This window comes from Neodiprion virginianus, chromosome 3 (genome assembly GCF_021901495.1).
Source record: "Neodiprion virginianus isolate iyNeoVirg1 chromosome 3, iyNeoVirg1.1, whole genome shotgun sequence".
NCBI classification, from domain to species: domain Eukaryota; kingdom Metazoa; phylum Arthropoda; class Insecta; order Hymenoptera; family Diprionidae; genus Neodiprion; species Neodiprion virginianus.
Genome location: NC_060879.1, coordinates 27278451 through 27305535, shown reverse-complemented (window position 1 = coordinate 27305535; position 27085 = coordinate 27278451). Strand labels below are relative to the sequence as shown.

At 36.2% G+C, this 27085-nt stretch overlaps 5 protein-coding genes across 20 annotated transcripts in view; 2 read left to right on the top strand and 3 right to left on the bottom strand.

Annotated features, from left to right (window-relative positions):
• LOC124300917 (uncharacterized) overlaps positions 1-5878 on the top strand; it is a 77174-nt gene extending 71296 nt beyond the window's left edge. For 2 of the 5 annotated variants that reach the window (XM_046755414.1, XM_046755413.1), the window contains exons 10-11: positions 2292-2507; positions 3787-5878. In XM_046755414.1, coding sequence (XP_046611370.1) covers positions 2292-2507; positions 3787-5042 — 1472 coding nt within the window. In that variant the 3' untranslated portion in view covers positions 5043-5878. Of the gene's footprint in view, positions 1-2291; positions 2521-3687 lie in introns of all 5 variants that reach the window. The other 3 variants (XM_046755417.1, XM_046755416.1, XM_046755415.1) reach the window with 3 other exon arrangements.
• Positions 5879-7747: 1869 nt separating this feature from the next.
• On the bottom strand, positions 7748-13825 carry LOC124300921 (multivesicular body subunit 12B). Its single transcript, XM_046755424.1, has 8 exons — positions 13377-13825; positions 12416-12552; positions 11866-12064; positions 11531-11660; positions 10890-10976; positions 10478-10808; positions 10317-10367; positions 7748-10116 (listed from the first exon to the last, which is right to left on the bottom strand). Exons 2-8 carry the CDS (start codon positions 12512-12514, stop codon positions 10081-10083), a joined length of 933 nt encoding a protein of 310 aa, XP_046611380.1. The 5' UTR covers positions 12515-12552; positions 13377-13825; the 3' UTR covers positions 7748-10080.
• A 1248-nt stretch (positions 13826-15073) lies between these two features.
• On the top strand, positions 15074-17836 carry LOC124300287 (uncharacterized). 4 transcript variants are annotated; one of them, XM_046754216.1, is made up of 7 exons: positions 15074-15263; positions 15442-15645; positions 15758-15816; positions 15930-16049; positions 16150-16320; positions 16601-16804; positions 16898-17836. In XM_046754216.1, exons 2-7 carry the CDS (start codon positions 15447-15449, stop codon positions 17045-17047), a joined length of 903 nt encoding a protein of 300 aa, XP_046610172.1. In that variant the 5' UTR covers positions 15074-15263; positions 15442-15446; the 3' UTR covers positions 17048-17836. The 4 variants fall into 4 exon arrangements, with proteins under 4 accessions (XP_046610172.1, XP_046610170.1, XP_046610171.1 ...); XM_046754214.1 differs by having other exon boundaries at positions 15439-15645; XM_046754215.1 differs by having other exon boundaries at positions 15074-15268.
• On the bottom strand, positions 17130-21658 carry LOC124300286 (uncharacterized). Of its 6 annotated transcripts, none has more exons than XM_046754207.1 (5): positions 21024-21658; positions 19964-20072; positions 19527-19874; positions 18586-18910; positions 17130-18523 (listed from the first exon to the last, which is right to left on the bottom strand). In XM_046754207.1, the coding sequence occupies exons 1-5, from the start codon at positions 21290-21292 to the stop codon at positions 17955-17957; spliced, it is 1620 nt and encodes a 539-aa protein (XP_046610163.1). In that variant the 5' UTR covers positions 21293-21658; the 3' UTR covers positions 17130-17954. The 6 variants fall into 6 exon arrangements, with proteins under 6 accessions (XP_046610163.1, XP_046610164.1, XP_046610165.1 ...); XM_046754208.1 differs by having other exon boundaries at positions 18586-18907; XM_046754209.1 differs by having other exon boundaries at positions 17130-18490; positions 21024-21656.
• A 243-nt stretch (positions 21659-21901) lies between these two features.
• LOC124300285 (FK506-binding protein 15-like) lies at positions 21902-26722 on the bottom strand. Of its 4 annotated transcripts, none has more exons than XM_046754203.1 (12): positions 26452-26722; positions 25614-25769; positions 24934-25459; positions 24534-24746; positions 24324-24359; positions 23996-24181; positions 23744-23923; positions 23422-23659; positions 23056-23336; positions 22852-22977; positions 22541-22771; positions 21902-22373 (listed from the first exon to the last, which is right to left on the bottom strand). In XM_046754203.1, exons 1-12 carry the CDS (start codon positions 26553-26555, stop codon positions 22305-22307), a joined length of 2346 nt encoding a protein of 781 aa, XP_046610159.1. In that variant the 5' UTR covers positions 26556-26722; the 3' UTR covers positions 21902-22304. The 4 variants fall into 4 exon arrangements, with proteins under 4 accessions (XP_046610159.1, XP_046610158.1, XP_046610161.1 ...); XM_046754202.1 differs by having other exon boundaries at positions 23744-23926; positions 26452-26721; XM_046754205.1 differs by having other exon boundaries at positions 21902-22363; positions 22568-22771; positions 23744-23926; positions 26452-26721.
• Between the last annotated feature and the right edge of the window lie 363 nt (positions 26723-27085).

The following is a 27085-nucleotide window of genomic DNA, read 5'->3' as shown; positions in this document are numbered from 1 at the left end:
CAAATTCTTGTTCTTTCTTTTGACGATTCAATGTCATTCGCGAAAGATGATGATCGTGTTTTAGGTATACATACATATATACTACTTCTTTTGTTGTATAATCTTATTTAGTATTTCTTAGATTGTGTTTTATGTACGTTTAGACTGTAAAATTTCTTCGCTATTATCTTGACGTATACATATAATATTATACATATTATAACACACTGACCTTATTACCGTGTTGCAGATATGTTATTAAATGATAGGTATATATTATTTTAATTTTGGTTCATTAGTTTTGAAACTTGTGTACCTATACGCATACCTTCGCATGTATCGTTTAAAAGATACATAGGCATGCGCGCATAAAATAATATTGGCCTTTTAATTTATTCTACACGCAAATAACTTATCGGTGTAATTTCAAATACGGATAATTTCATCCTTTCTTCTCAACTCCACGCACGTCAGTTTCAAAACTAATGTGCAACTTTTAAGTATTCTGTACTTATTGTCAGATATTCATTTATCATTTTCTGTAGATGTTATACCTTTGAAAATAAATTATTGTTTGTATTCCGCGACGTTTCATTTATTGTTTTATTATTTTTTCCTATTTTGTTCTCCCATATGTATGTTGTATGATTTCTTTAGTTTCGCAGACACGGTAAGTGGCCTCTTATATTTACTTATCTTACTTAAATCATCCCCACTGTACGAAGTATCATTTACGTTGGCAGAACATTTGTATTTACTTATTTCTTTTCTTTTATTTGTTCGTTTCCATTTTTTGTTTTCTTGACACATCTGTAAAAATCACACAACCTCAATGTGGAAAGACATTAAACAAACATCACCCAACGAGTCAAAGCTATTATACACTTGTAATCATTATCACTCCGGGCGTGGTGGTATAACGTGGGTATTTATTCAGTCGTAAAAACCGTGTGAATCATCACGATGAACTTGATCGCGTGTATTCTTTATTCGGCACCTGATACACAGGTGAGGTAATCGAACATAATGTATATTCAAGCCATTTATCGTTGAATTTATTGTATTATTATTCCTTACTACAAACAAAAAAAAAAAAAAAAAACGTTCAAGCTGGCGACAATTTTGCTCAAATAAATCCCTGACTATTCCCGTTTTTCTCACTCCGTTGCCATCATGGAACTGTATCGCCCCAGTAGATCGCTTTCTCCCGTGTAGTTACAATGGTAGACTTTATTCGGATCTAGGCACCCTTTAGCATTCTTCGTTTAAAAGCTACAATCACAGTTTACTCATCTCCAGAATTCGAAGGTATACTTAAAACAACCAGTCAAGTACATTGAAAAGGTTCATGAATTGCCCAATTGATGTACCTACCTACAATAATCTTCGACAGGAATTTACTTTTGGGAAATTTTGGCAATTATTGTACGTAAGCGATCATGCGACAAAATTACAATTTTACCGCAATTTTCATATGGTGTCAGATGTACCAAGAAATCAATGTCCCTCAAATTTTAGACCCCCTACTGATGTAACTATTTATGAGAAACAATTGGGCTCATTTTTCCATCAAATTTTTATTCTCAGATCTCTAGCAATTACCGTCATCCAAGAAGAGAAAATATTTCCCGTAGTATTTTGTTATGTGATAAATTCTAATCTTTCCAAATGTGAGGTCCAGCCACAGCCATAAAAAAAGGTAAAAATATTATGTGTATGGTTCCATCGTGAAGTTGCGAATTTTTCCGTGCGAATTTCAGATTTTTGAGGTCGAAGGACGATGAGACTTGAAAGACGAATTTTGAGTTGAAATTGCGTAAATACAAGAAATATGTTTTAGCAGGCTGTTGTCGAGAACCCGTATGAAAATTAAGCTCACAGGGTTAAAAATAAAACTTTTTCCCACAAAATATTCAATCGGTCATGTTTTTTCCCGGCACCCGTAAGTGCTAAAATTGCAAAAATTTAACGTAGAAACGAATCAACGATCCGTTTCTCGTTAACGGTCAGGTCTGTAAGTCTAAAATTTAAGGATTGTTCATATCTTGGTGCACCTGATAATATCGCATGTATGAAAATTTCAACACCACGTCGCTTTCACCTATAATAACTGACGGAATTGCTCTTATTTGTATAAATCATAACCGAAGACTAAATCGTTATCGATTCTCTTCATCATTGAAACTGTAATTGACTGTAAAATTCGATGGCTAAAATTGATTATGGAGAAAGGATGAACTAAGTAAATTTTCGGATTTCTAATCATGAATATTCGTTGGGGGGGATGGTGGGTGATTTTTGAAAACTGCTAGGATCAGGATCAGGGCATAGTGAGACGGAGGAGGCTATGGCGGCGGCAGCTCTTTTGCGGAACAAACCAAGCCCAGGGTCGACCACCCTGGAGGACGTCCTCGACTCCCTCCTCGGCCTGCCCCCCGCCTCTCGCACCCCAAGCCCCGGCCCTGGTCCCACCCGCCGATCCACCGCTGCCGGGAAGAGCTGCAGCACCCTTCGCCAAGACCTCCAAGGTAGGAGGACTATGTAAGTTTTGTTCAATTTGACAACCGTCATTGTATCATAAATCATTGAAAGTAATCTCACGAGTTTAACACCGATGAACGATGATGATGATGATGATGATGATGATGATGATGATGATGATGATGATGATGATGATGATGATGATGATGATGATGATGATGATGATGAAAGGTTATCGTTATTATTTCAATTTTGGCACACGAAAAAGAATTATCGTGTTTAATTCGCACGTTGTCCATATTCGATGAAAAACCGCATTACCTGCTTTATTTTTACAATGATCGTCAATCTTTCAAGATGTATCCGGTGTATTCTCTGGTCAAAAAAGGTACGATGAAGCAATATGATGAAATTGCGTTTTCGAAGGTGCAAACACGAAGTCAATCGAGTTGAATTTGACCCACTCTTTGATGCATGGCGTGCCGTATTTGGCACATTGGAAATTGCGACTATTTTTTAAAATATGCTCGTGGATTTCAATTGAATCGAAAAAACTAAATTTATCAAACCTAGCAATTTTTTCACATATTCTGAGCGGGGGGAAATGTTTTGGTGATGAAAAAAACAAGGCTTTCTTCAAGTGAAGTGGATAGATAAAAGAAACGGTTAAAATCATTTTTCTCAAATATGAAATGAAAGAAAAAAATATGAATATCGCATTGGCTTGTTATTTTTTTCTCCTAAATTAGTTCAGTTTCTTTTTGTGTCGTTTGTTTAAATATTTCTACGACAATGAATGCTCTATAAATCTGTTCTTTTTTTTTCATATTCGGTTTCTCCGCGGTTAACATAAAAATCTCAAGTTTCAGTACACGAAAATATACACAAACTTAATGAATAATTGTTTTATATACTGGCTAGAAAAAATAACAAAAAAAATTACAAAATAACTGTGTGATCTACCTGAAATTTCCATTAGATTTGTTCCCACGTTAAAAGGATATTGTTCCAACCAAATTCAACTCTGTTAACTTGATTGTTAATTGATCGTTCTAAACCGTTTTCTCATATCTAATACGACGACACTTTTTTCACTGGTCAGCAACACCACCGATAGATACGAAAATCGGTAAACTAACAATAAAAGCGACAGGCATATCTATAAAAAATGTAGGAAGAGTAAACCGCAGGGCAAGGTGTTAATCGAGGCGCTCGTTTGTGAAACAGACATAACAAGGGAGGCGATCGCGTGCGAGAGAGGACGGAATGAAACTTAGCATGTTGGAAAGCCGAGTCCTGTCCGACCTGTTCGCTTTTCTGCCTTAGAGTCCGCTAGCACGATGCTCGAGGCAGATCAGTTGGGGGATTCGACGCCGTCGTACTTCGCCCAGGGTGGTCAGCTTCAGACCCGTCGTAAAAGCGAAGGCAGTGACTCTCTGCCCCCGAGGAACGCGGCGACATCTTCAAGCCTGCGGAACCGTCGCGTGTCCTTCGACAACGCCCAAGAATCACCGGAGAACACCAACCACCACCACCACCACCATCATCAGCATCAGCAGCAGCATCAGCAGCAGCAGCAGCAACAGCAGCAGCAACACGACAGGACGACGGTGCGTTGCCGATACGGGAAATGCACGAACTCGACCTCAGCCGGCGAAGCACGCAGGAGTTACAAGACCTGCCATAATTGCTCGTACGCTTATTGCTCTCGAGAATGTCGCAGGGCGCACTGGGAACGGCACAGACGGACGTGTCTTTACTCGAGGGCTGGAACTCTGTGCCGGCAGGTGTTGTCCTCGGCGAAACAGGACGGACACAGTCTTCAGCACGTCTCGAACCTGGCGCGTCGAGGATACGCGTCCCACGGTCGGGGTGCCGTAAAGTGTTTCTTCACGAGCCCGGAATCGGCCGAGAAATTCATCAGCAACGGGTTCATCGACCTCGGTGAGCCGATCTACGTACGGTGGTCGGACCTCCTCCCGAGCGAGATGGGAACCGAGCTTCACGCCGAGTTAATGAGGCTCTGCAAGTCGTACAACCCGGAGACGAGGCTTGTCCTCTACGTCGCTGTCTGCGTCGTAAGCGAGGTACCGACCTCGGGCGCTGTCAAGTGGGAACGCCAGCTCGTCTCGAAGTGTGCCAAAGTTCGGCTCGCCGGATGCTGCAGGGAGCTTACGACCTCCGGCAACACCCAGCAGCCCCAGAGGCAGTCCTCGCCGTGCAACATCACCCGAGATATGGACTCACCGGAGACTCTCGTCCTCACCTCCTTCCCCGGCAGCAATGGTCAGAACACTCCGCAACGAGCCAGGGAAATAAGCTTCACCAATATCCAGAGGCAGCTTAGACTCAGGGGCGTCTCTTTGCGGAGACACTTTCCACAGGTTTACAAAAAGCTTTGCTCATACGTCGACGGCTCCGTCGACAAGTTCGCACCCGTCACTATTTATCCCCGTGATCAGGCCTCGGGCAAGAGCTTCATGTGCATCATTATGCTCGACGCCGAACCTGAACGACTTCAACTTCTGCCTACCGACTCTTCGAGGGTCAGGACGGTGGACATCAGCATAGAGCAGGAGTGAAGCGAGTTTCAAGGTATTCGGAAGAGTGGATATTGCACCATGACAATTAATTGATCGCTCTAGCTTTCAGAGATTTCGTATCTCGGATCAAGTATCATTCTCATGGGGAATTAATTCATTTTTCAGACGAGACAGTCCAAAGTGTTTAAAACTAACGTTGAGTAATTCGTTTTCGTTCACTGGACGTGATCGGAGATTCAATGGGGCCGTTGTATCAGTTTCGAATCGTAATATCAAATAACAGTAGTATGGTTAATGAAGATTACTAAACATTCCATACCTCAACGTGAGAGCCGTGCGATCAGACTTTAGTCTCCCAGTTTACAAAATATCATCAGCAAACGTGAGAGAAAAAATCTTCGACTTGAGCACCTTTTGTGCTAATTACGTCGAATGGAGACTTATCCATGTATGACAATGGATACGCGACAATAATTTGGCTTTCGGCTCAGCGCAGACAAACGATTAATAATTAACAGTGAAAATTTGAATGCATGCAGCGGTTCTAACGAAAATATTAGCATGTGAAAAATGAACGGTAATTTTCATTCTGATCAACTGAAGCAATCTTGTGACATGTAGTTCACTGAATTACATTCACGCAAATCGACTGAACGGCTGATCGGAACAACAATTTAAGTTTATCAATTTTGCATTTAAATAACTTGAATACCGGGAAATTTTTCCCACCAGAATGTGCCAATAACGAAACTCTTCACCCTCCCTTTGAAGTCAAAGGCATCTAATCCAGCATTATTTACGGGTCTGCGAACTGCAAAGTTTTATTTCTTTTTGGTTGCGTCGCATTTGACTAATTATAAGTATGCGTTATAATTTCAGAGCAAATTACAAGTCCAATATTATCCAAATAATTACAATCACGCAAATCGGTCGTGTATCGTAATACCTGTTTCAATCGAAATTACGCATTACACGGTGTTCATAGGGATTTCTAAACCTTGCGGCACAAGACTCTATAAATCGGATGATAATTTGATTGAGCTTATAACACAGTATCTGTCGGCAAGCAAAAGAAAGCAGATAATTTGCTCAATTGAAAATTTTGCTCCCTGTAAACATAATTACGGCGCAACCGATTCTCTCTGTCTGCATAACATTCAAACTTTTCGAGATGAGAGAAACTCTGTAAGTGATATCTAACTGCAGGAAGGACACGCGAAAAATTTTATAAACTCTTCAAGGCTAGTTTATAGCATTTTTCAACACCCTAAATCGACAATTTGCTTAGGGGAATATTAATTGTAGCTTGGCTTCAAATATGCCTTGCTGCTTTCTGCGTTTTATTTCACCTGTATAGTACTTGGACGTTGGGACTTGGTTTCTTTAAATGCTGATTCAGCCAGTGGAACAAGTAATATAGGTACAGACGAAAATCGTCTCTATGATTTACCGTGTGATGCTCACGTTATGAAAGTATCGTGATGTGATTACGCTGCGGGTGTTGAATAGACAATTATATTATCATTACTTAGTATAATAACCATTGCAAGATAACGATTATTCTTATATGCCAGATCTATTGAAACCTTAATAAATATTAAATTGTGCTTGACATAAAAAACAAATTGTATTGAATTATGAAGAGTTGATAGGTAATGCTACTTACACAGAGTTTATTTGTAAAAAGGTTTAATTAATAAATTACGTTCATCTACTTGAGTGGTATATTTATCAAATTTGATGTGCAAACGTTCTGTGCCACGCCGCGAATTTAGAGCTATCTTGTTGTCGATTGCACGTAATGATTTGCTGCGTCGAATGCATGAATTGCGATTCCCCTAACGCAATTCACAATACGACAACAGCGTATCAAATTAAGTTGCGATCTTACGAAGAATATATTATAATATACCGTGGTTACGGTCTTTGTATAAAAAATATCCACATTATTGAATACTGTTGAAGTTCTTTGTAGTTCCTCTATCTATCGACAAGATGACGTTGGACGTATTAAAATTATGTACCTATACTATAACTATGATTAATTATTTTATCCAAATGTTAAAGCATCGCATTACTTATACATGTATGTATATACGTATATATATATATACATATATTATATTATAGTGCAAAATACCTACATACACGGGCTATCTATACGTACCTATGTATGATGAAAAAATTCATGTTGTGTCAGCCGCGCTCTCGATATATGCAACTCGTAAATAATTCTAGAAAGTATTATTATAATCATAAGTATGTATAATATGGGTTCGTATTATACAATTTAATCAACGATTGAAATTCCTCATAAACGATACAGTTACGTACTTGTTTCACGTTTAAACATTAGACGGACTATACAAAAATGTTTTTTCCAGCGATGATTTTTATCTCTGTCGAATATAATTATAACAAGACGATATATATACATATTATACATAGAATTCGCTTCTTTTAGATTATTATACATCAGGATTAGGCGATTCAATATGACATACATAGTATATTAAAATATTAAAATATTAAATAAACTGCGTTTGAGCCCCGCAATACGAACGTATAAAATTTTCTATATAAAAAATGATGTAAATATATCTTCGAAAACAATAAGAAATTTAGCACTCATTGCTTTAAGGAAGTTTTAATCACTAGTGAATAATCAATAAAACCTCGTGAACCATACATAAGTCACCACAAACGGCTGAGGTATACGTATTAATAGCCGTCATCATTTACTCATAAATGTTAAGCATATTCCCATGTATAATGTGTCAAGTATTATACGGCAAATTGAAATTCCACGAATTGGACCATTTTTTTTTTCCAACTAATCCACGGTGAAAACTTTTCGTATAAATTTCGATCTCTGCATCCACACTGTACGAGAAACTTACGATTGCATAAATCTGTAAACTTGTAACACTTTGTACAAGAAATATTGCAGTTACATTCGCAATCAGAGAAATTCTCCGCTTAATTTCAAGATTAACTCCTGGGCTATAATACATTCCTGATTGATATATTTTCCAACTTATTTTTAGAACTTACTATAAAATTGTATGAGTTTCTACAATTTTACGTAAGATTTCTTTATTTTTCTGAGGTTTAATTTACGTTACCAATAATTTTTCCGTGTTGGCGAGGACATTTAATAAACCACGATGCATACCTCATTTGTCTGAATTATGAGTTAAAAAAAAACAGTTGCAAATTGGGTTTTCAATTTTTGCTCAAGTTTTGCATTGATCGATCCATTCACTGGTCAGTTTCACTTCTTCATGAGAGCCTTTTTGACTGATTTGAGGCCTATAGAATGAGCGAGAAACTGGTTTTGTAACTTCGTTAACGAGATCAATAAATCGTTGAATTTGGAAGAATCTGAATTGGCAAACTTTTGCAGAGAAATCGTAATAGGAATTTGCAGAAAAAATATTCACCGAGGATTCGATCCTTTAAATTTACATTTTATATGTTTATAAATGCAACCGTTGGCTCAATAAAATAAATGAGTCAAATTATAGTTCGCTCTTTCGGAAATTCATACCAAATTATTAGCATATGCCTTTAGTCTTCATTTTACAAAATGTATGAACTCGCTTCACAAGTATATATACCATTCATCTTGAACCAAATGACTATGTGGAATTCACATGCTCAACGATCGACAAAGGCGTGTAAAAATACCTACTCCGACTTCTCACTATCCGATAATTACATGAACTAGACGATGCAGCGTTACAAGTCATAACATAAACGCTGGCATAATATAATAACTGAATAAATTAACCTGTGTGTGCCAAATGAGGAGCAAGCAGAAGGAGAAGAAACCAAAACTAAAAATCAAAAAACAAGTTTTTGGAAGTAGTTGTAATAAAAACTGTAGCTAAATTTGTTTATCAGTTTCATAAAAAGTTCACTGCATATTTATGACGTACCGGAGGGGTACGCTTTCAACAGGCGATAACAAATCACTATGATAATCATACTGTCGAAAACTGCAAGTAAACCATTACGTGCTAAATAAAGAATTCCCTGAAAAATAGTGGCAAAGTAGTATACAGATTTTTCTATAGAAACCTTATAATGCGTATACCGTAGGAAACTCATTGAAAACTCATTGATAATAATCGAATTACAATCTGAAGTCCTTAAAATAAAACTACTGATAATACGAAGCTATTATTTTCACATGTAAGAATACTATAGTTACGTACTGTTCGCAATGATGCCACTCACGTTATTTTAATATATAACATTACGTCAAATTGTATTTATCGGTGCTATCAAGTGCAACCACTTTGTTCTTGCATCTATGTATGTCTCAATTTTCAAATAAAACTTTAATTTTATTAATATTATGTCCATAATATATGAAAATCATTATGGGTACTTGCCAGTTGACTTCATTTACTGCTAGATTAGGAATGAAAAATTACGCGAACAAATTTTAACGTTTGCTAAACAACAAAACATCGTTGAAACGTACCAGCAAATCAGTTAGGATAGTCACATAAGTATGATTATTGACGTCAAAATGAATCCAAAATTTTTAGTATACGTTAAACACAGTGACTGAATTATTCTACCTTTATTGTACGTGTGTAGCATTTTGGTATGTGGAAGGGTAGATTTTAAAATGTGCGACGAGCAAAAGTAGAATGAATTTATTGAATAAACTTCACTGCCGATGAAGTATTATCGACTATAATGAATATAATATTGAATATTTAATAAACAACTATTATTTATGATACAACTAACGTATAGCTCTACGAACTATAAAAATACAACACTAATCATCACGAGTATCAAAATGTAAAAGGTAATACATTTGTGGGGAAGATTCACGATTTCCGGAAACCTAATAATAATGTCCATTTCACATATGTCGTCTAATTCGTATAGATAATTTGATAACTAATACTACAGGGTTTAGATAATTAAATAATTCTTGTGTTAGTATAAATCACTCATTCAGGCACTCTATTACTTTTCACTATCACTAAATCATTATCATTACTTTGATATTCATACTTAAAGCGAAATTCAGCTGCTTCGATGCTTAGTTTACTCAAGTCTGCCGTTCCACTCGAAAATCATAATAATACTGAAACAATGAAATCGATATATGAATTGCAAGTGTCCTCTCTTGTCCAATCCTTGAAACATTGTTTTATTTTGAAAAAGTAGCTGTACAGTTCCAATAACAAGATGCTTTCCACCAACAGGATTTGTCGAAAGCGGCCAGGTACCGGAACTGTCCATCTACTTGTACGTTTACTTTACACAAATTAGAAAAAGACCAACCTCTTTATCCAATTCTGTTTGAGTTCGGACTTTTATTACTGGCAGGTTTTTCTGTAAATGGAATATTAATTTTTTTTTTTAAAGATTACAAGATAAAGTACGATTTATATAATAAATCCAATTGATGTCACTTCTTAGTCGATGTACTGTGTTCTACTCACAATGGCAGAAGTTGTCTCTCTACTGATGAGAGGATTAATGATAAAAGGCACCCCGTCAAGATCCGATGTTCCAGACATGGTAGCATATATAGAGTTACTAAGAGAAGACGTCGGTGGAGGACGTGGAGCAGGCCTGGTAGGCCTGATTTTCCCTGCACCAGGGCTAAGCACCTCGTAATCAGAGTCTCCGGTCTCATCTGGGTTTGATTTGACATTGGGATAAATTGAACCGTTTGGAGGTTTCGGAGAAAATTTTGGTTTTGGCGGCCTCTCTGGTGCTGGTCTGTGAGGTACACCCGCTGACGGATTTGGAGATACGTTTTGAAAAGAGCTGGAATTCAAATATTTCGAGATGTAGCTGATAATTCGTTTAATTGCACATCATGCACCTAATCTGATCACAGTCACTTACTTAATATTGGCATATGGCTGCAAAGAGCTGGAATTGTTGTTTGATATTTGACTCGTTTTGTAGCACACTGTAACTCCGTTTATTTCTCTGAAACAAAGGCAGCAAAATGAAGTTTGTGATTAATCTTAGACATGCAACTATCTCGATTTGGCAGGAAATTGCGCTATCAAATTAAGTTTTAAGTTTTAACTTGTTTTCACTTATCTGCGTAGTTATTTTCAGTGGGTGGAATAAAAACACTAATTAGCTACCGATAAATATTACAGATAGTAAGCTGCATTATCACGAAGCAGTGAATAATTATTTAATTTATGGATAAAAGTGTAAGTAGCTGAAGTCATTCTTCGTACACGGGAATATGAGCCCGATGGTGATTGTTGTGAATATTGATATTAGAAATAATTATACAAAGATTTTGTGAAATGAATTTATAATATATTCGTAAATATAACTAGTGATTGATCGTTAGAGACATTCATTAATGGAATTGTGATTGTTAAAAATTTCATATAAGTCGGTGTGGTAACTGAATTATTTTATATTTGCATACAAACATAAATAAAATTGGGCACATAGCTTGAATGGGCATAAATCCTCAATATTACATTGTAAGCCTATCTATGATTGAGCAAAATACTCACCCAGCATAAGTAAAACCGGGTGGTGCTTTCTTGATGCGACTACATATAATGATATCAGTGACAGCTACAGAGCACAAATCTTTGTGCCTCACTTTGTAGCACAACTGTCGTTTCCGCCAAGCTTTTTGATCTGTAATTCAAAGTAATCGAGTACAAAATTTAGTCAGTGATTACAAATGCTTAAAATAAGAATATTCACCAATGTACCATCTGCAAGAGAGTGTACAGTGAAGTGTATCAATATTTGTTAAATTATCTAAAAGAATTAAAATTTTCGTTCACTGATGCATGTTTGAGTCATGAATTTTCGATAAGGCATTAAAAAAGTTACCGACCAGAATCAACAGTACGAGCAATCATCGAATATCCTTCCGGAGGTAAATCTCTTTCGTTAATAATAACAATGTTTTCTACAACGCAATCGGCTAATCCTTCAGTCTTGGAAAGGCAGATATATCGGCCCTTTCTTTTGATAAACAACCCACTCTCTCTCCATAAGTCAGCATCAGAGTCTTGATCATAAGTTCTTGATACCTGAAATTAAAAAATTATAAACTTTAAAGTAAAAATTTCATCACCCATTGAGATTAAATACAAAGTCTGAGCACAGCTGGAATTCTGAATGATAATCACAGAGTCACATGTAATTGTGATTTATGTAATTTTGCATTTAGGGGATATTTCACTCTTATAATTTTTGGTCGCATTACAAAAACTTTCAATTTTTCTCTACAATATAATGACAGTAATGCTACCTTTCTGCTTACAAGCAATCTACCAATTTACCAAGGCCTGAATGAACTGATCCAATGGAGGTGTAAAGGGACAGCTGTAAACTGAATAACATTGTTAAAATACCCATATCATAAAATTTGAAAAAATTACCACAGTAAAGTTAGGTGGACACTTTTCAACATCTTCGACAATGCCGATGGCACTGATGGGTCGATCGTCAGGCAGCAACGAGGACAGTTGGCTCAGCATTTTGTTATTACTTTAATGCAACGCGTAGCTGTCTGAAACTTGTTTTAAAGTTATGACAATCAGCATTTTCACATGAATTATCAATACACTACACCGATTGTGCAACAACACTTATGAGAATTTCATAATTGACTCTTCCATTTATCTCACAAGACTCGCTCGATTGACAACAAAGGACACCACAGATGATCAATAATGTATCAGCGACAGAAATACTAAGTAATGAATAAATAACTGAGGAATTGTGGAATGTAAATTGCTTTGAAATTACAAGATATTTGGATCAAACCTAATTATTTCTTTTTTTGCGTGTCACCTTACATTGATCGAGGTTACACTAACCGTAACACCTTACATGTCAATGAACTGAACTGATTGTGAGAGCTCTTAACAGACAAGGAGTGAAATTTTCCTGTTGCTGTTTCTGGGGTGTATAAAACAGTGTTTAAGGAATTTTTTTATTATTATTCATAACAAGTGCTTAGTAACTATAACAAGAAAACGCCCTCAATTGCCATGGCAACAATCAATTGAACAAAGTAAAATTTCAGATCAGATAAACTTGCTGTAGGTGGAATGGGGAGGTTCGGTAATTAGAGTAAAAACTTATATTCGATTATTTAATCAGTCGATATGCTGACAAATAACCGCTACTTTACGAATAACTGATCGTGAGCCGTGATTGTAAACTGTAATTATTTTCGGTATATTTATAGATTGTGAGATATGTATGTACGAAAACCGCGGGCACGGTTTTATCTCGACTGCAGAAAGACCAAGGAGATTTTAGCGGCAGGTCTACAGCATTAGGTATAATCTATAAATAAATATCATGTAAGGAAGAATTTCTGTGTAAACTTACTCCACGATAATAAGTGCAAGGCGAGGATAAGATCTATTGGTCCAATGTCCGCATCTCCGACGATGTCTGGTACACACCCCCAGGTAATTGCCTGATTAATTTCAATTAGACGATCCGCCAATTTGCTTCTTAGAAATTCAGACACCACTAAGCAATTCAGACCATACCGAAATTTACAAAGACCAGGCTTGTGCTACGACGGAACAATCGCATCTATTGAGCAATTCCGCTAACTAAGGGTCGTTCTGCTCAACTTCTGCCTTTGTGTTACTCAAATTGATCGGCACCCATGTTATAATTGGTCGGGTACCCCTTTCGTCGGATAAGATGAGGAACCGTGTTTCATCAAGTAAAAAATGGGGACGGGTTTTCACGCGAATGACATCACCTACACCTTACCCGTTGCCGTAAAACTGACGCACTGGTGTTCGATAAAAGTATACATCCATCCCTACCTCTGCCATGTCCCACCGCCACCGCGGCCACGGCTGATACGGTGTGATACGTGCTAAACTGCTGCATTCATACGTGATACATACGCTGCTCGCCGTGCGCAAGAAACCTAGAGAAGGAGAGCCAATGAAAGCTGCCGCACCGCAACGCGGGTGGGAGAGAGACGTGCCTAGTGCTGTCGCGACGAATGGTGTCATGAAATCTGACTTTTCGTAATGCATAACGCCAGAACTGCTGAACCAATTTTGATTCTTTTTTTTTTGTGAATAATTAAAATGTATAGCCAGGTTTTAGGCTATCTTTCGTTACAACCAGATCAGTAGTTTTGGACGTATAACGACATTTGCAAGCCAAGTCGAAACGGGATCGTACACTTATGCTATACTCTTGCAAATGGAGGAAAGTTATCTACAAGAGTTTTCAGGGTCTGGATCAGCTCTGCAAAAGAATTCCTGAACGCATGTTGTGACTAGGTTTAATAATTTTGCCACAAGAATCACTTAAAAATATTCACGGACGGAATCGCAACGGACTGCTAGTAGTTCATATGCGCCCGTATGTCGAAACGGTAGAAATCTGCGCCGTTCACGGATTGCTTGACCATGACCGCATAGCAGAATTTACACCCTTGAATTCCTGCTAATGGATTGCGCAATACAAAATATACGCATATGCATGAGTGCAATTCATTGATAAATTCATCGCTACCCCTTCTTTCAGTGCTGGTTTCCTATAGTTTCTCAGAAATTTAGAGAGCGTCTAACATCTCCTCATTTTGATGCCCTCTGACGGAATTCTCATCGGCTAGGCTGAAATCATAGTCAAAACTGTGGTAAAAAGCAAGGCAAAGGGTGTTAAGCAATACCAAGGATAAGGGACTGAAAAGACTGACGAATCTCAGGATGTTGAATAATTTGAGTCCTGTAAACCGTGGCACGTCACCAGAGTAAATATAAATATTTATTCATAACATATACGATCCTTTTAATGAATTTAAAATTGCCGTATTAATTATAGATCCTTGTCAATAAATTATATTTGCAGCCGAGCAGCAGATTGATGGCAAGGCTGCTAGATCTAAAATTGTGACCCATGGACTAAAAAGAAATGTTAAGACAAAGGTAGATTTGACAGAGAGAAACCTGATTTGATCACTAACTCGGCAGTGCAAAGGCGATACGAGATCGCTGTAGGCATTTGTGGCTGATTTCGGAACGCATCTGAAGTCGTCACAGACACGAACGATATGCTTTTAGGAACATGATTTAAAATGTTTAACTGTCAAAACAAAGTTTTGTAACGTGAGAAATCTTATGAATTTATTCAATTAAACGTTATGTATTTAAAATTAAAATAAGGTATTTTGTAGTACAGCATCTACGACTTACGAGTGACACAATTTTATCACTAATCAGCAAACTCGTGAGCTTGCAGGTTAGGTAAGGTGGTGATTCGCGGTATTTCAATGTTCAAATGATTGCACGTGTAGAACTTTTAGAGTTCTTCGAGATAGCGGACAGATTTACAGCACTTAAAAGTTTAATTGACTTTGTGTTCATTCTCTCGGTACCATGACAAAATTAGTAGAAACATGATTTTATTGTTGCAGTAGACAGAATGGAAAATGTTTTGGCAAAGCTGTATGATGCGCTAAGCCAGTTACGCTATCCTGAAATAGCAAAGATCGACTTAAGAGACTTAGCGACAGTGGTACTTGCTGGTCATAATCGTATCACCTTATTAACATGGCTTTTATCCCGTGCATCTCCAACACTTTCGACACACCTTGAAAAGTTTCAAGGGCAAAAGCTAAAAGGTTTGTTTAGTAACAACATACATTGATATTTGAAACGTTTGTTCATGTGACGCGCGATGGCAGAGATGTGATTAATCCATGCGTTTTGCATTTATTCTTGTATGAATTACAGAAGAAATCGTAAAATGTTATTGTCAAATGGGAATTGTAAATGATGAAAGTGTGCTACTGGTGAGTTTTCACAGATTTATCAGTTAGTAATATTTTATATTTGTTATTAGCAAATAGAAAAAACTTTTTGCAAGTCATATTTAAAACATGAACTACATTTGAATTTTTTGCAGGGCAATTGTAGTATGCAAAAACAACTGTCATTTTTAAAAGCTGTATTGTTGTTCACGAAGAGCTTGGACAGCACAGACAACTTACCTGTTGATGATTCTACCGTTTGTGAAATCTTAGACGTGAGTTCCTCACTGTGATTAACTGTTTGAATTCATTTAACGTGGTCGAGTATTTGGCAGATTCAAATAAAAATATCTCACTGAAATTATATATTGCCAGGAACATGTCAACAAACCCATTAACATCATTCCTGCAACATGTCATATAAGCACAAAACTGACAAAGTCTGAGGTGAAAAAGTATCTGGATGAAGTTGGACAAAGTGTAACAGAGGCGACGTCTTTTTTGCCTGTACATGAAACTTCAAAAGTTACCGCTTTGGCAACTGAGGTAAGATGAGCGTGGATTATGTAAAACGCTGCAGAAAATATTTTACAACACTTGGTGTACTTATAGAATATCTTGGTCAAATACAGTCCCCCCGTTACACCATATTGGTAATTGGTCAAGAAATATATTCAGTTAATAGTCGAAGTTTATCAGTTGTTACATTTTTCAGTAAAATAAAAGTTGAGAGGAAGTCAACTGCTGCCTTTAAAATACTCTCCTTGAAATGTTATTCAATTTTACAGTCATTACCTTAAGATTTTTATGCTCCGCTCATTTCTAGGATAGAATTGATTTGAGTACTGCAACGGAATTTGAAAATGGACAGATGCTATCATTAGAGTCTACGGCAGCAACATTCAGCACAGCTTTCAACTCCGCCGAATTTGTGCAAAACTCTAAGCAGTTTAATGCCACGACCAAGGAAATAATTTACATAGACGAAACTATTCAAAATCTGTGCAAGGATTTGAATTCGTTTACACAGGTTAGTACATATTTTAAACATTATTTCATTAATTTATTTCCAAAGCATAGAATTTTTTTTTGCAAATTAACATTTATTTCTATCATTATGTAGATATTCAAATCAAAAGAATCAATTGTGGGAAAGAAATTGCCAGAATGTTTGGAGAAAAGTGAAACACCACTGAGTCTGTTGATTCAGGATAATGTGATACTTTCTGAAGAAATAAGGAAGTTGTATGATCAAAGCCATCTTGCAAACTAAGTATGTGATGCATTGTTACATTAATAAATTATTCAAATATCTAAGTTAAAAAACAGTACAGACTGATGAAAATGCCACACACTTTGGTCAGGTATCTATTGACAGGCGTACATTGATATTTGATCGCATCAATACTTTTTCATTCTATGCGAGCAATGTTCACAATTTACTAGATTGCCTGACAAAATTATTGATGTTTTTCTCACCAGGCAAGATAATTTTTATACATCCCAGACAAATGTGCACAAATTTTATTCTCAAAATAATTTATTAATTTGTCATATTAATAATTATTATCACACTTAGGTAGTTTTATTTGTATACTAAACTTACTTATCCAATAATCACAATTTGCCTTACATATAAAACTGATGATACATTCGTATAAAACCTATTTAGTTATTAGTCACACTTTATATGGATATTGCCAAAAAAAAAATCCTTTTTCAATCAGTGCGTAAGAATAAAAACTAGGCTTTTACAAGTGTTATGTTTAATTCGGGTTTTACCTCTAATTATCTTACTCGGTCACTTAATTATAATATTTTAATGTTTACAAGAATATCAGTAAGAAATAGTTTAACGCATTTCGGTATTTAAATTTTACATTTCATTTATAGAAATATACGTCTGCCATTTCTGAGTTATTTCCAATTTTCATGAGGACTAGTTAACTACAGAAATCTAAGGGAATCTAATTCGGTATTTTCAAATGATGGTCTAAATACCATAGGCACACGCGATCGTTTCGACAACTTACAATTAACCAAAAGACATGTGTCATGTTTTTTGACCAAAAAACATTGCGTTGGAAAGAATGATTTGATCGGTTTGATAGTCACTTTTATGAATAATACCTTTATACAAAATGTCGTCACAGCACTGAAGAGTAGATTTGGATATCAGCCTAAGGCACGAAAATGTAATGTGAAACGTCATTCGCCTCCTCCATAACTTTAGATTGCAATAATTTAATTTCAAGCCTCAGTTTCTCTTTTTCCATTTCTTGCTTTCGAATTTCGTTTGAGTAGCAATTCATCTGTATCTTTAGTTTATCTTTTTTCAGCTTCAGCATTTCAGTCTCATGGTATAATTTTCCCCTCTCAGCTCTGAGCACTGCCAGTTGTTCTTGTAGAAGTTGATGGCTAGTTTCTTCAGATAAAATAACATTCGTAGGTTCAACGTCGTCCTTGTGGTTCTTAGGCGACTTCATCATGTTGGCCTCGCTTTCTAGACTACTTTCTGGCTCCGACTCAGCCGCTGCGGCTTCCTTCATAATCCAAATTCTAGACTCTGCAGGTTCGCTGAATGTTTCAGATGATTTTGGGTCAAATTGGGATCTCGGTGACAATGATCTATGTCGTTGCAATTGATTAGGAGATGCTTGTGAAGTTGTGATTTTGTCGATTTCTGAAGTCCCCGTCAACGAAGTAATGTCTATAACTGAGATGTAGATGATTATGGACAATAGATTTACTAAAAAATATAGTAAAATTATAGAACCTTTTACTGCTGGGTGAGCAGAAATTCACATTTACCTGGTGGAGTAGATGACTGACTGTCGTCAACAACGTGATGGGACAGATGGTTATCACAGTAGCTGTTGAATTCTCGTTCATCAACAAAAACAGAACCATCTGCATTAACAATTGATTCGACTATTACCGATGGATCGCCATCCTCCATTACTAATTCTCCAACTATTTCCCCATCAGCGGTCATTATTTCCCCTTGATTATTTGCTGTTAGTAGATGTTCTTCAGATACATCAATATCGTCAACCACTTCTTCTTGCGTGAGCTGAGCCGTATAGCAGTCCTCTCCGTCATTTTCCTCACTCGCATCCAGCTCTACCAGCCTCTGCTGTGTAAATGGACATGATTCTTATTCTGAAGTTAAGTTAACTAACAAGGACAAGGTTTGGTGTTCAGTCGAGACTAAGATCAAAACTATTTGTTTCATTTGTGTGCAATATAAATCGATAAAACCCAGCTCCGGGTTTTCTCTATATATATTTAAAATTTAGTGTGTTTCATCTCAAAAATAAAATTGTTCGAGACGTTTGTGGAGTTTGGATTCATATATTCCTGTGAAATAGTGATAAAATAAGTACTTCGATCTTAGTAATCATTGTGCAGCAAAAAAGGTTCCTTCACAATAGGCCCTTAGCAAAAGCTAACAATTTGCAGTAAAGTCAGATTTCGGTTTGTATTAGAAAAAATAGAGTTTTTCAGAGAAACACTAACAAAAACAATGCTAGCGGCCAAAGTTTCTAGTAAAATATGATAAACTTCTTTAAGGTGAGCTAATGCAGTACATTTTAGAGCCTCTAATTCTATGAAAGTATCGTTTTCACGAAATTTCAGCAAATTCTCACGGGTGGGCTTCACTGTTTCGTTTTAATTAACAGCACGTTTGGCTGTTAGCTTCATAGGAAACTATGATTTTAGTGATGTGGATCATGCGTGAAAATTCTTACATCCTGGCCCCAAGGCGATTCATGTTCCTTTTTAATCTTCTTAATGCTATCTGAAATCTCATCCTCTGACTCTGAGTACCGTTTTGATCCACTTTTGCATCCCTGCAACTTTTCTATGTCGTGAATCTTTTTGAATAATTGATAGGCTCTTTCTGGGGTAATTTCTCTTTTTTGCTTGTTCGCAGCAGCGATATTGAACAAATCTTTAGATCGCAATACTTTGTTAGTACGTAATCGTACATATTCTTTCAGCCTTTTTCGATCAATGTGCAATTGCATGAGATCCTGTACTTCCTGCTTTATTTCACCGCAAAGTTTCCTTTCCTGCGGCAAGTTCTTGAAGAGTTCCTAAACATTATACACGTGTGAATATACATGAACATTTATGTACATAATTATGGAAAATACAAATCGAACGTTGATGGCACAACCCTCACCTCTGAAATTTCATGATTGTGTTCGTTATTGACACTTGTCACCTCCAATTTTTTTCCATCTTTTGATGCTCTGAGCATAATGTGTGCGGGGCAATTTGTTCGAATAGACCTATAAACCATACAATTATTACATGGCGCAAGAAGTATATTGGAATCCCGCAGGAAGAAATATTTATTCAATTAACAAAATTCGACAAATTGTGGCAATTTTGATGCCGCTCAACTTGCGCTTCGAATTATGTAACGCGAACTAAGATTTTCATGCATCCTGTTCTTTTTAGCGTTCCTTGACTTTCTGTAAATTTTCCTAGGGTATAACATTTTTTATCCAGCAAAATGGAAAAGTTATCTAAGGGTAACACAAATCATGTGGATAGTCCAATATGATACGGGATTGTAGATAACTTGCATTTTCAATAGCTATTATACACATTTTTTGGATTCTCAAGAATGTTATTGTTCATAATCTGCACTGAAAATTTTGATTCAAGGTGAAACACTGTTAACATGTTCAGATGATTTAAAATTTTGCTTGTGTATTGGATGCAAACAAACGAAACCACTTTATTGCCATTCCTCAAAATATATTTTTACAATTTCATTGTTTACACATGTTGAAGAAATTGGAATATCTTTTGCGAACTATACGGAATGGGATCTAACAGTTTTTATCGATATTTAACAAAACAATTTTTCAAAAAACAAGTTTAAATGATGGAGATTTTTTTCTTCAAAGTTATGCAGAAGTCTGGCTTTATTTGAAGCTTTAGTAATTCAAAGGCGAATTACACGTACTAGGTTCGAAATGAAAATTACTTGAGACCTTAAAATTCCAGTTGAAGCGATAAATAGAATAATTACTACTCTGTTTTTCGAGGTATTTTTTACTTTGATTTTGACATTGGTACGTGTGTAAGAACATAATTATAGTTCCTCGGTGATATCCTCGAGGTAACGTAGCTCACTGCCTTTTACGAATTGACCATGATCAGGTTACAATTAGGCAGCATGCGAGAGAAATGAAAAAAGCGAAGTATGTATCAAAGATTTTAAAACTAACTGGGACTGCCGACGGCCGGCCCCCCGTGGGAGGAACTTCTGGCCGCCGTAAATACAGGCATATTTGACGGAGTAGTAGCGTAGCCGTTCGCTGATCGGTCGGGCTGTTTTCATATGCGCGCCGCTGACCGTTCTGCTGTCCCTTCTCCAATAATGGACCAAACTCCGCCTAGAAAATGATTCTAACTTTTGCTCGAGTTCCTCGTAGCTGTCGAACATTTCACCGAGTTGAAATGAAAAGTCCTCCTCCACCGCTACATTAGCATCCATGCTGCTACACTCGATTTTCCCTGTATCGGTGTTTCCACCGAGTTTAGGGGTTATGAGTACATAAAATAGTATGCTGTGTGGAGTTTGATTGGCGTGGCACAAGACAAGATGGACGACCGTGAAAATAGACGAAATGATTTCTCCTCCGAGACTGTGACCACCGTTCCAATGGCCATACGAAACTTCGGCTCCCGCACTACATTCTTGTTTTACTTATTATTTCGACGAATATCTTGACCATTTTTTGGATCCATTTCGCCAATCGGAGTACAGTTTATTTTACACACTTGATTGCTCTGAACTATTTGACATGATTCGCACACCAGAACGATACGCGACGACTGGCTAAGAACGTCTTGAACACGGCGCATCCATACAAGCTTTCCCATTTCGATATACAATTTTATGAGAAATGTCAATTGTGCCAAGTTTCAAATTTCATATTTTCGGGCGCATTTTTATTTTAAAATTTGAAAAAGTGTTGTATACCTTCGTGATGTATGAATATTTCTTCCGGTTTCTCTTTTATCCCTGATTTGTGGTTTATTTCATTCGACGTAATTATTCAATAAATTTTAAACGGTCCTAAATAATTTTTATATGTATAGCTAACTAACGAAAATACCGCTTAAACAAAGATCTTTGTGATTAGCGATATATGTTATTGAAATCCAAAATTTGGTTACCTGCTGATGAATATTTGAAAATGAGACTGAAAAAAACGACATGCATTTCAATAGCTCGTGTTGTTGTATAATATACAAGTTTAAATTTTTTTATTGCTGAATTTACAGTTATTTTTTATCCATACATTATTTCATTGTTGACATAATAATATTTAATATCTTGTGATAAACCTCTTAATATAATAATATTTAATACCTTGTGATAAACTATGTGTACATGTAATGTGAAAAATACAGTATTTCTATCAACGCAGATATTACAATGTTTAAAATCGATATCACATTTTTCGACAAAACGCGTTGATAATTTTCACGGAGTATGTTTTTCACTGGTATATTGCTTCCACGTCAAACTTTGGTACAGGCGGTGATTCCGTCCCAGATTCTGAAACAGTCTAAAGACCATATGATAAATTACAAATTCTCGTTTTTCAACTTGTAATTACGACATGCCAGTTTACATATTATGTTTACTTGAGTTACAAGATTCTGACTACCCTTGTCTAGTTTACCCTGTGCAAAAATTGTTTACAACTCAGATAAACATAGTTGTATTAGTTACATTGATATGGGTTGGAGAAAAATTTACACTGTCACTTGATATTGCTGGTAGAGATAATTCCTCTGAATCCTTATAATTATTATCATTTCTTGCAAATTTCGTGTTGGGCTCATTCTCTTTGAAAGTCCCACTGATGTCAGATTTCGATACTGGCGCATCAGTGTCTTTTTTGCTCTTCACCTTTTCTTTTTTTTTCTCTTCCTCCTCGCGCACTATCCTTAATGTAATGCTCTGTAAAATAAAATAGTATCACATCTTTTTACACATCTTTACGCAAGTATTTGCTCAGCATGCATTGTATTGGTACATACCTTCATTGTCTTATATATCACCGACTTGACATGATCAGTCGCATATTGATCCTCTGTAAAGCAACTGTACAATTCTTCCAGCATTTCGGTCATTATCTCTTTGAGCTCTTTGGATTTGTCGACCCACTAAAAGAAACAATAAACATTTTTAACTCGGCTGTTTAACATTTGTAAAAATTGAGGTGATGTTTTATTTAATCGTACATTGTTGGTCTCAGATTTCCACATGTTCTCCTCCAACCCTTTGCATTTCGATGTTAATTCTGTTACGAAATTCTCCAATTCTGAATTCTTTGCTTGGTATTTACTCTCTGCATCTTTAAATCGTTCACATTTGTCAGATAACGTTGCAACTTTACTTTGAGATGATATCAAATCCTTTTCTAACTCCTCAATACGATTCTTTAATGCAGAGTTAGTTTGCTTCAAAACATCGTTATCACGATTCAATTCGGTGATGCGTAATGATTTGTCGTTCAATAATTCTGCAAAATACAAGATTCTTCCAAATTATAATGACACTAATAATACACTATATTCTAAAAATTGATCCCAAAAATAAATAACTACCGGTTGCCTGTTTCAGTTCATCTTCTACAGTGTTTAGTTTCGAGTTCAGTTGCTCGGTTGTTGTAATTAAATTTCGATTCCTTTGAGTTCCCTCTGTTTGTGATGTAGACTGTACATCACGTTCTTTACATTCAACGTTCTCTTTGCTTCTATTTATGTCTATCAACATTTTTAAAGTTGCCTCCAGTGACTTATCAGTTGCTGGAGTCGATGCTTGTTGAAGTTCGAGAACATGGAACTATGTCATTTATTTTGATTTAATATTTGGAAACGCAAAGCAAGCTTTCACAAATATTTTAAATGTTTACCATTATTCTTTTACCTTATCAAGAAGCTTCTGAACGTTATCACCAATCTTAGCTAATCCCATTCTTAGCTCAGTGTTCTGTGTCCGGGTTTCTGATAAAAAAACGTTCAGACTAGGATCCATTGATGGAGGAATTGGTTGAGCAATAGTTTGTTGCTGAACTGGTAATAGTTGACCATCAATAGACACATATTGCTGCTAAAATTTCAAACTATTGTCAACAAAAGTAAGTGAAATAAAACTCGCCAATCATATCTACTTCATTACCTGAATTTGACTAGGTGTCCACTGAGTCGCAAGAGTAGACGCAGACATGACTGGTCTTTGTGTCGCTATTGAAAGAGTTGAAGACATTAATTCTCCTCGGTTCAAAATTTTTTTTTGTGTTGGAGCATCTAATGATGGCTTAGAATAAGAGTGTTTTACTGGTAACGTTGACTCTGTTGATTCAACCTACGAACCAATGTATGACTATTAAAAGTCACTATCTAGTACCACTGAATTTAGTTCTTGCATCATTAAAATAAAAATAACATGAAATTCAATGTTTGTCTAATAAGGCTGAATGAAAATAATATTTTTCGCAAATACCTACTCTTTTGTGCCTGGTTGTCTTATGAAATACTTCTTCCTGAAACCGGAAAACGAAAATAATTAAAGAAACAAAAAGTTTTAACAATTTTTTTGTTTTTCTCTTCCATGCAACATATTATTTCAGAAATACAGCAACATAATAAAAAGTGATCGAATTTAGTTGGAATGCCTCATGGCTGTGCTATTTAGAACTTTTGTGACATTTAGGTACCTCTGTATCTTCAGAATCGGTGGTAGTAGATGTTGGTAATTTAGGAAGTATAGACTGTCCCATCTTAGCCATGCGTGATATTATTGTTGCTTTTTGACTGACATCCGGGGTCTTTGTAGTCTGAAGTAGTGGTTCTGCTTTGGCAAGTATTGACACAACTTCTATCTCCATAATTATTTCCTTATCTTTCGGAAAACTAGGTCCTAAACCAATCTGGGGAAAATAAATATACACCGTTGTGAAATGACTGCTGTGGATAGAAAGTGGAAACTTTAGATGATGTAATTGAAATAGAAAATAGTTCTTTCTACATCCATGAGTTTGGTACACACAGTGACATGTAAAGAAATTATGCAGTACTACTGGTTTAATTTGACTGTATGAACAGTTCGGCATGTACCTGTTTACTTGACGGTAAAATTATCATTCTTCTCAATCCGATGCTTGTCCCAATAAGTAATCTTTCCCAGTTGTCATCCTTAGAAATTTCCAAAGTTATAGTTTGTTTCAAATTCATGTCCATTTTCAATGGCTGGGCCATATCTACACTTGTGATGTATTTCATTGAGATACCATCACCTTCTTTGGCAATGCTGGTGACCTCCATAGGTGCGTTAAGATCCTGATATATAACGTTATTATCTATTCTAACAGGTCTGGAAAAATATGTAGAGAGGCAAACCTCCCTTGCGAATTGAATACTCGATTCTTTATTCCCAAACAAAATTGACCAATTATTTTTGTTGGTATCGTAATATGACGCATAATTGTGGTCTTGTACGGTGTAGATGAAGTCAGGTGTGATAGCAGCCACAGATAAGTAGTTCTGGGTACCTTTGTACAGAATAATATCATACTGTTTAGCCAGGACGTTTCCTGTCAGCGCTATGCCAACTTTTCCAATCGATACATATTGTCCATTTTGTCTGAAATAGTGCAGAATTTGGAGTTTGTACTTATATATACTTCTGAATCAAGAAAATATTTTACTTGCACATATTTTTTTCTGTAGTGGTAAGAAACTTTGCATCATTTGCTTAGTAATAAATGCTTGCGTAACTTGTAAAAAAATTTTCCTACAATTTGAATGCATAGACAGCCTTTGCAAGTATAACTTCTTTTTTAGATTGACTCTGATCACTGATGGACTGTTTCACAGACGCAAGCCGCGATGGTGAATTACGAGCATTTTCTTGAGTGTTTTGTGAGGTGTTAAAAATTGCAGCCAGATTGGACCTGAAAATATTCAACCATGTTTAAACATATACACATTTGAATACACAATATATTTTTGTAAACAATTCAATCTTAATATAAGTCAATTATTTAAATTAAAAAATAAATGAAAATGTAAAAGATAGTAAGTAGAAGTTAAATTTTGAAAAAGTGTCTCCATTGACCCTTTGCGGGGTAGTGCCGCTCAGAGAAGGCCACTTCGTTTTATGCTGTTTTTTCTTTATTTTTCTGGAAATGAGGCAATAAGAGTCGCAGATATCAGCTTTCGAGACATCAGGATAGTTATTAAACATAAGTTAATCATTTTTTTACAAAAATATTAATTTTTCAATTGTTATCAACAATTGAAATGTGAACAATGTATGTTTCTTTTAAGTCGGATTCGTGATCAGTGGTCCAAAAAACGCCCTGGTACTAAATTTCACCAAAATCCGTTCGGTAGATATATAATATGCTCCTGAAAAGGTTAATTGGGAAAACCGCCTCCTAAAGCGTTGTTTACAATTAGCTTATCTTTTAAATCAGGTTTTAGTAAATTGAGATAACCTAGTCGCAACGTAGAATACGAAAAAACCTGAAATAATTATAAGTAGAGTAGTGATAAAGTGGAGGAAGAGTTGGATTCTGTCTTTTGAACATTCTTTATTGTTAATTAAAACATTTAATAGCGTATTACACGCACCCTGCGGGAGATGTAAAATCGTCGTCATCCTCAAGCATTTCTTTGAACATTTTATTAGCACTAGATAATTGACTGGTACCGCTCATTTTAGCTCGGTTATTCATATCTACATGGCAGATTTTTTTACTGGAGTTTTGAAACAGAATCGAATAAGATTTGGGAAAAAATTTAAAGCCGGTTATTTTGATATAGACTCGTACACGCAATATGCTTCTGACAGTTCTAAAAAATCACTATCCATCGAACTTCCAACTTCAAGATATGCCATCTGTGGGAGTCAGTAATCCATAGAGTACAAGGAGACAGAACTGTAAGAATAAAAACGGGTCCAAAGTATAGGTGACGTTGTTAACTGTGCGGAACCGCTACGTTGACTGAGGATATATATCTTCAGTCAACGTCGCTTCTACTCTATCTCTGTTCCTCAGTATTAGCTTCAGCGCTCTTTCTCAGGCTTTCCAATAACTTTCCATTGGGATAACAGACCTTACACTCTTTCATCAACAGTAAGTAGTACCATGGAGCCTAGAGTAAAGTAGTACTTACAATTAGATCTTCATTCTCAATGTTTGGCGGGAATCGCAGTATTAAATATCTGAACTAAAATTCGAGACTTTGTTACGATAAAACATTA

What these genes read in the sequence shown, in the direction of transcription:
- LOC124300921 (XM_046755424.1), bottom strand. Translation starts at nt 12,514, where the DNA reads ATGCTGAGCCAACTGTCCTCGTTGCTGCCTGACGATCGACCCATCAGT. An exon ending in TGCTCGTACTGTTGATTCTG is followed by an intron (nt 11,661 to 11,865) that starts GTCGGTAACTTT and finishes TTTGAATTACAG; the next exon opens with ATCAAAAAGCTTGGCGGAAA. An exon ending in CCCGGTTTTACTTATGCTGG is followed by an intron (nt 10,977 to 11,530) that starts GTGAGTATTTTG and finishes CCTTTGTTTCAG; the next exon opens with AGAAATAAACGGAGTTACAG.
- LOC124300287 (XM_046754216.1), top strand. Translation starts at nt 15,447, where the DNA reads ATGGAAAATGTTTTGGCAAAGCTGTATGATGCGCTAAGCCAGTTACGC. An exon ending in TCAAGGGCAAAAGCTAAAAG is followed by an intron (nt 15,646 to 15,757) that starts GTTTGTTTAGTA and finishes TATGAATTACAG; the next exon opens with AAGAAATCGTAAAATGTTAT. An exon ending in ATTTGAATTCGTTTACACAG is followed by an intron (nt 16,805 to 16,897) that starts GTTAGTACATAT and finishes ATCATTATGTAG; the next exon opens with ATATTCAAATCAAAAGAATC.
- LOC124300286 (XM_046754207.1), bottom strand. Translation starts at nt 21,292, where the DNA reads ATGGATGCTAATGTAGCGGTGGAGGAGGACTTTTCATTTCAACTCGGT. An exon ending in AATCGCCTTGGGGCCAGGAT is followed by an intron (nt 18,911 to 19,526) that starts GTAAGAATTTTC and finishes CCATTTACACAG; the next exon opens with CAGAGGCTGGTAGAGCTGGA. An exon ending in TCAGTCATCTACTCCACCAG is followed by an intron (nt 18,524 to 18,585) that starts GTAAATGTGAAT and finishes TATATTTTTTAG; the next exon opens with TAAATCTATTGTCCATAATC.
- LOC124300285 (XM_046754202.1), bottom strand. Translation starts at nt 26,555, where the DNA reads ATGAATAACCGAGCTAAAATGAGCGGTACCAGTCAATTATCTAGTGCT. An exon ending in GCTGTCTATGCATTCAAATT is followed by an intron (nt 25,460 to 25,613) that starts GTAGGAAAATTT and finishes GCACTATTTCAG; the next exon opens with ACAAAATGGACAATATGTAT. An exon ending in GGAAATCTGAGACCAACAAT is followed by an intron (nt 22,978 to 23,055) that starts GTACGATTAAAT and finishes TGTTTCTTTTAG; the next exon opens with TGGGTCGACAAATCCAAAGA.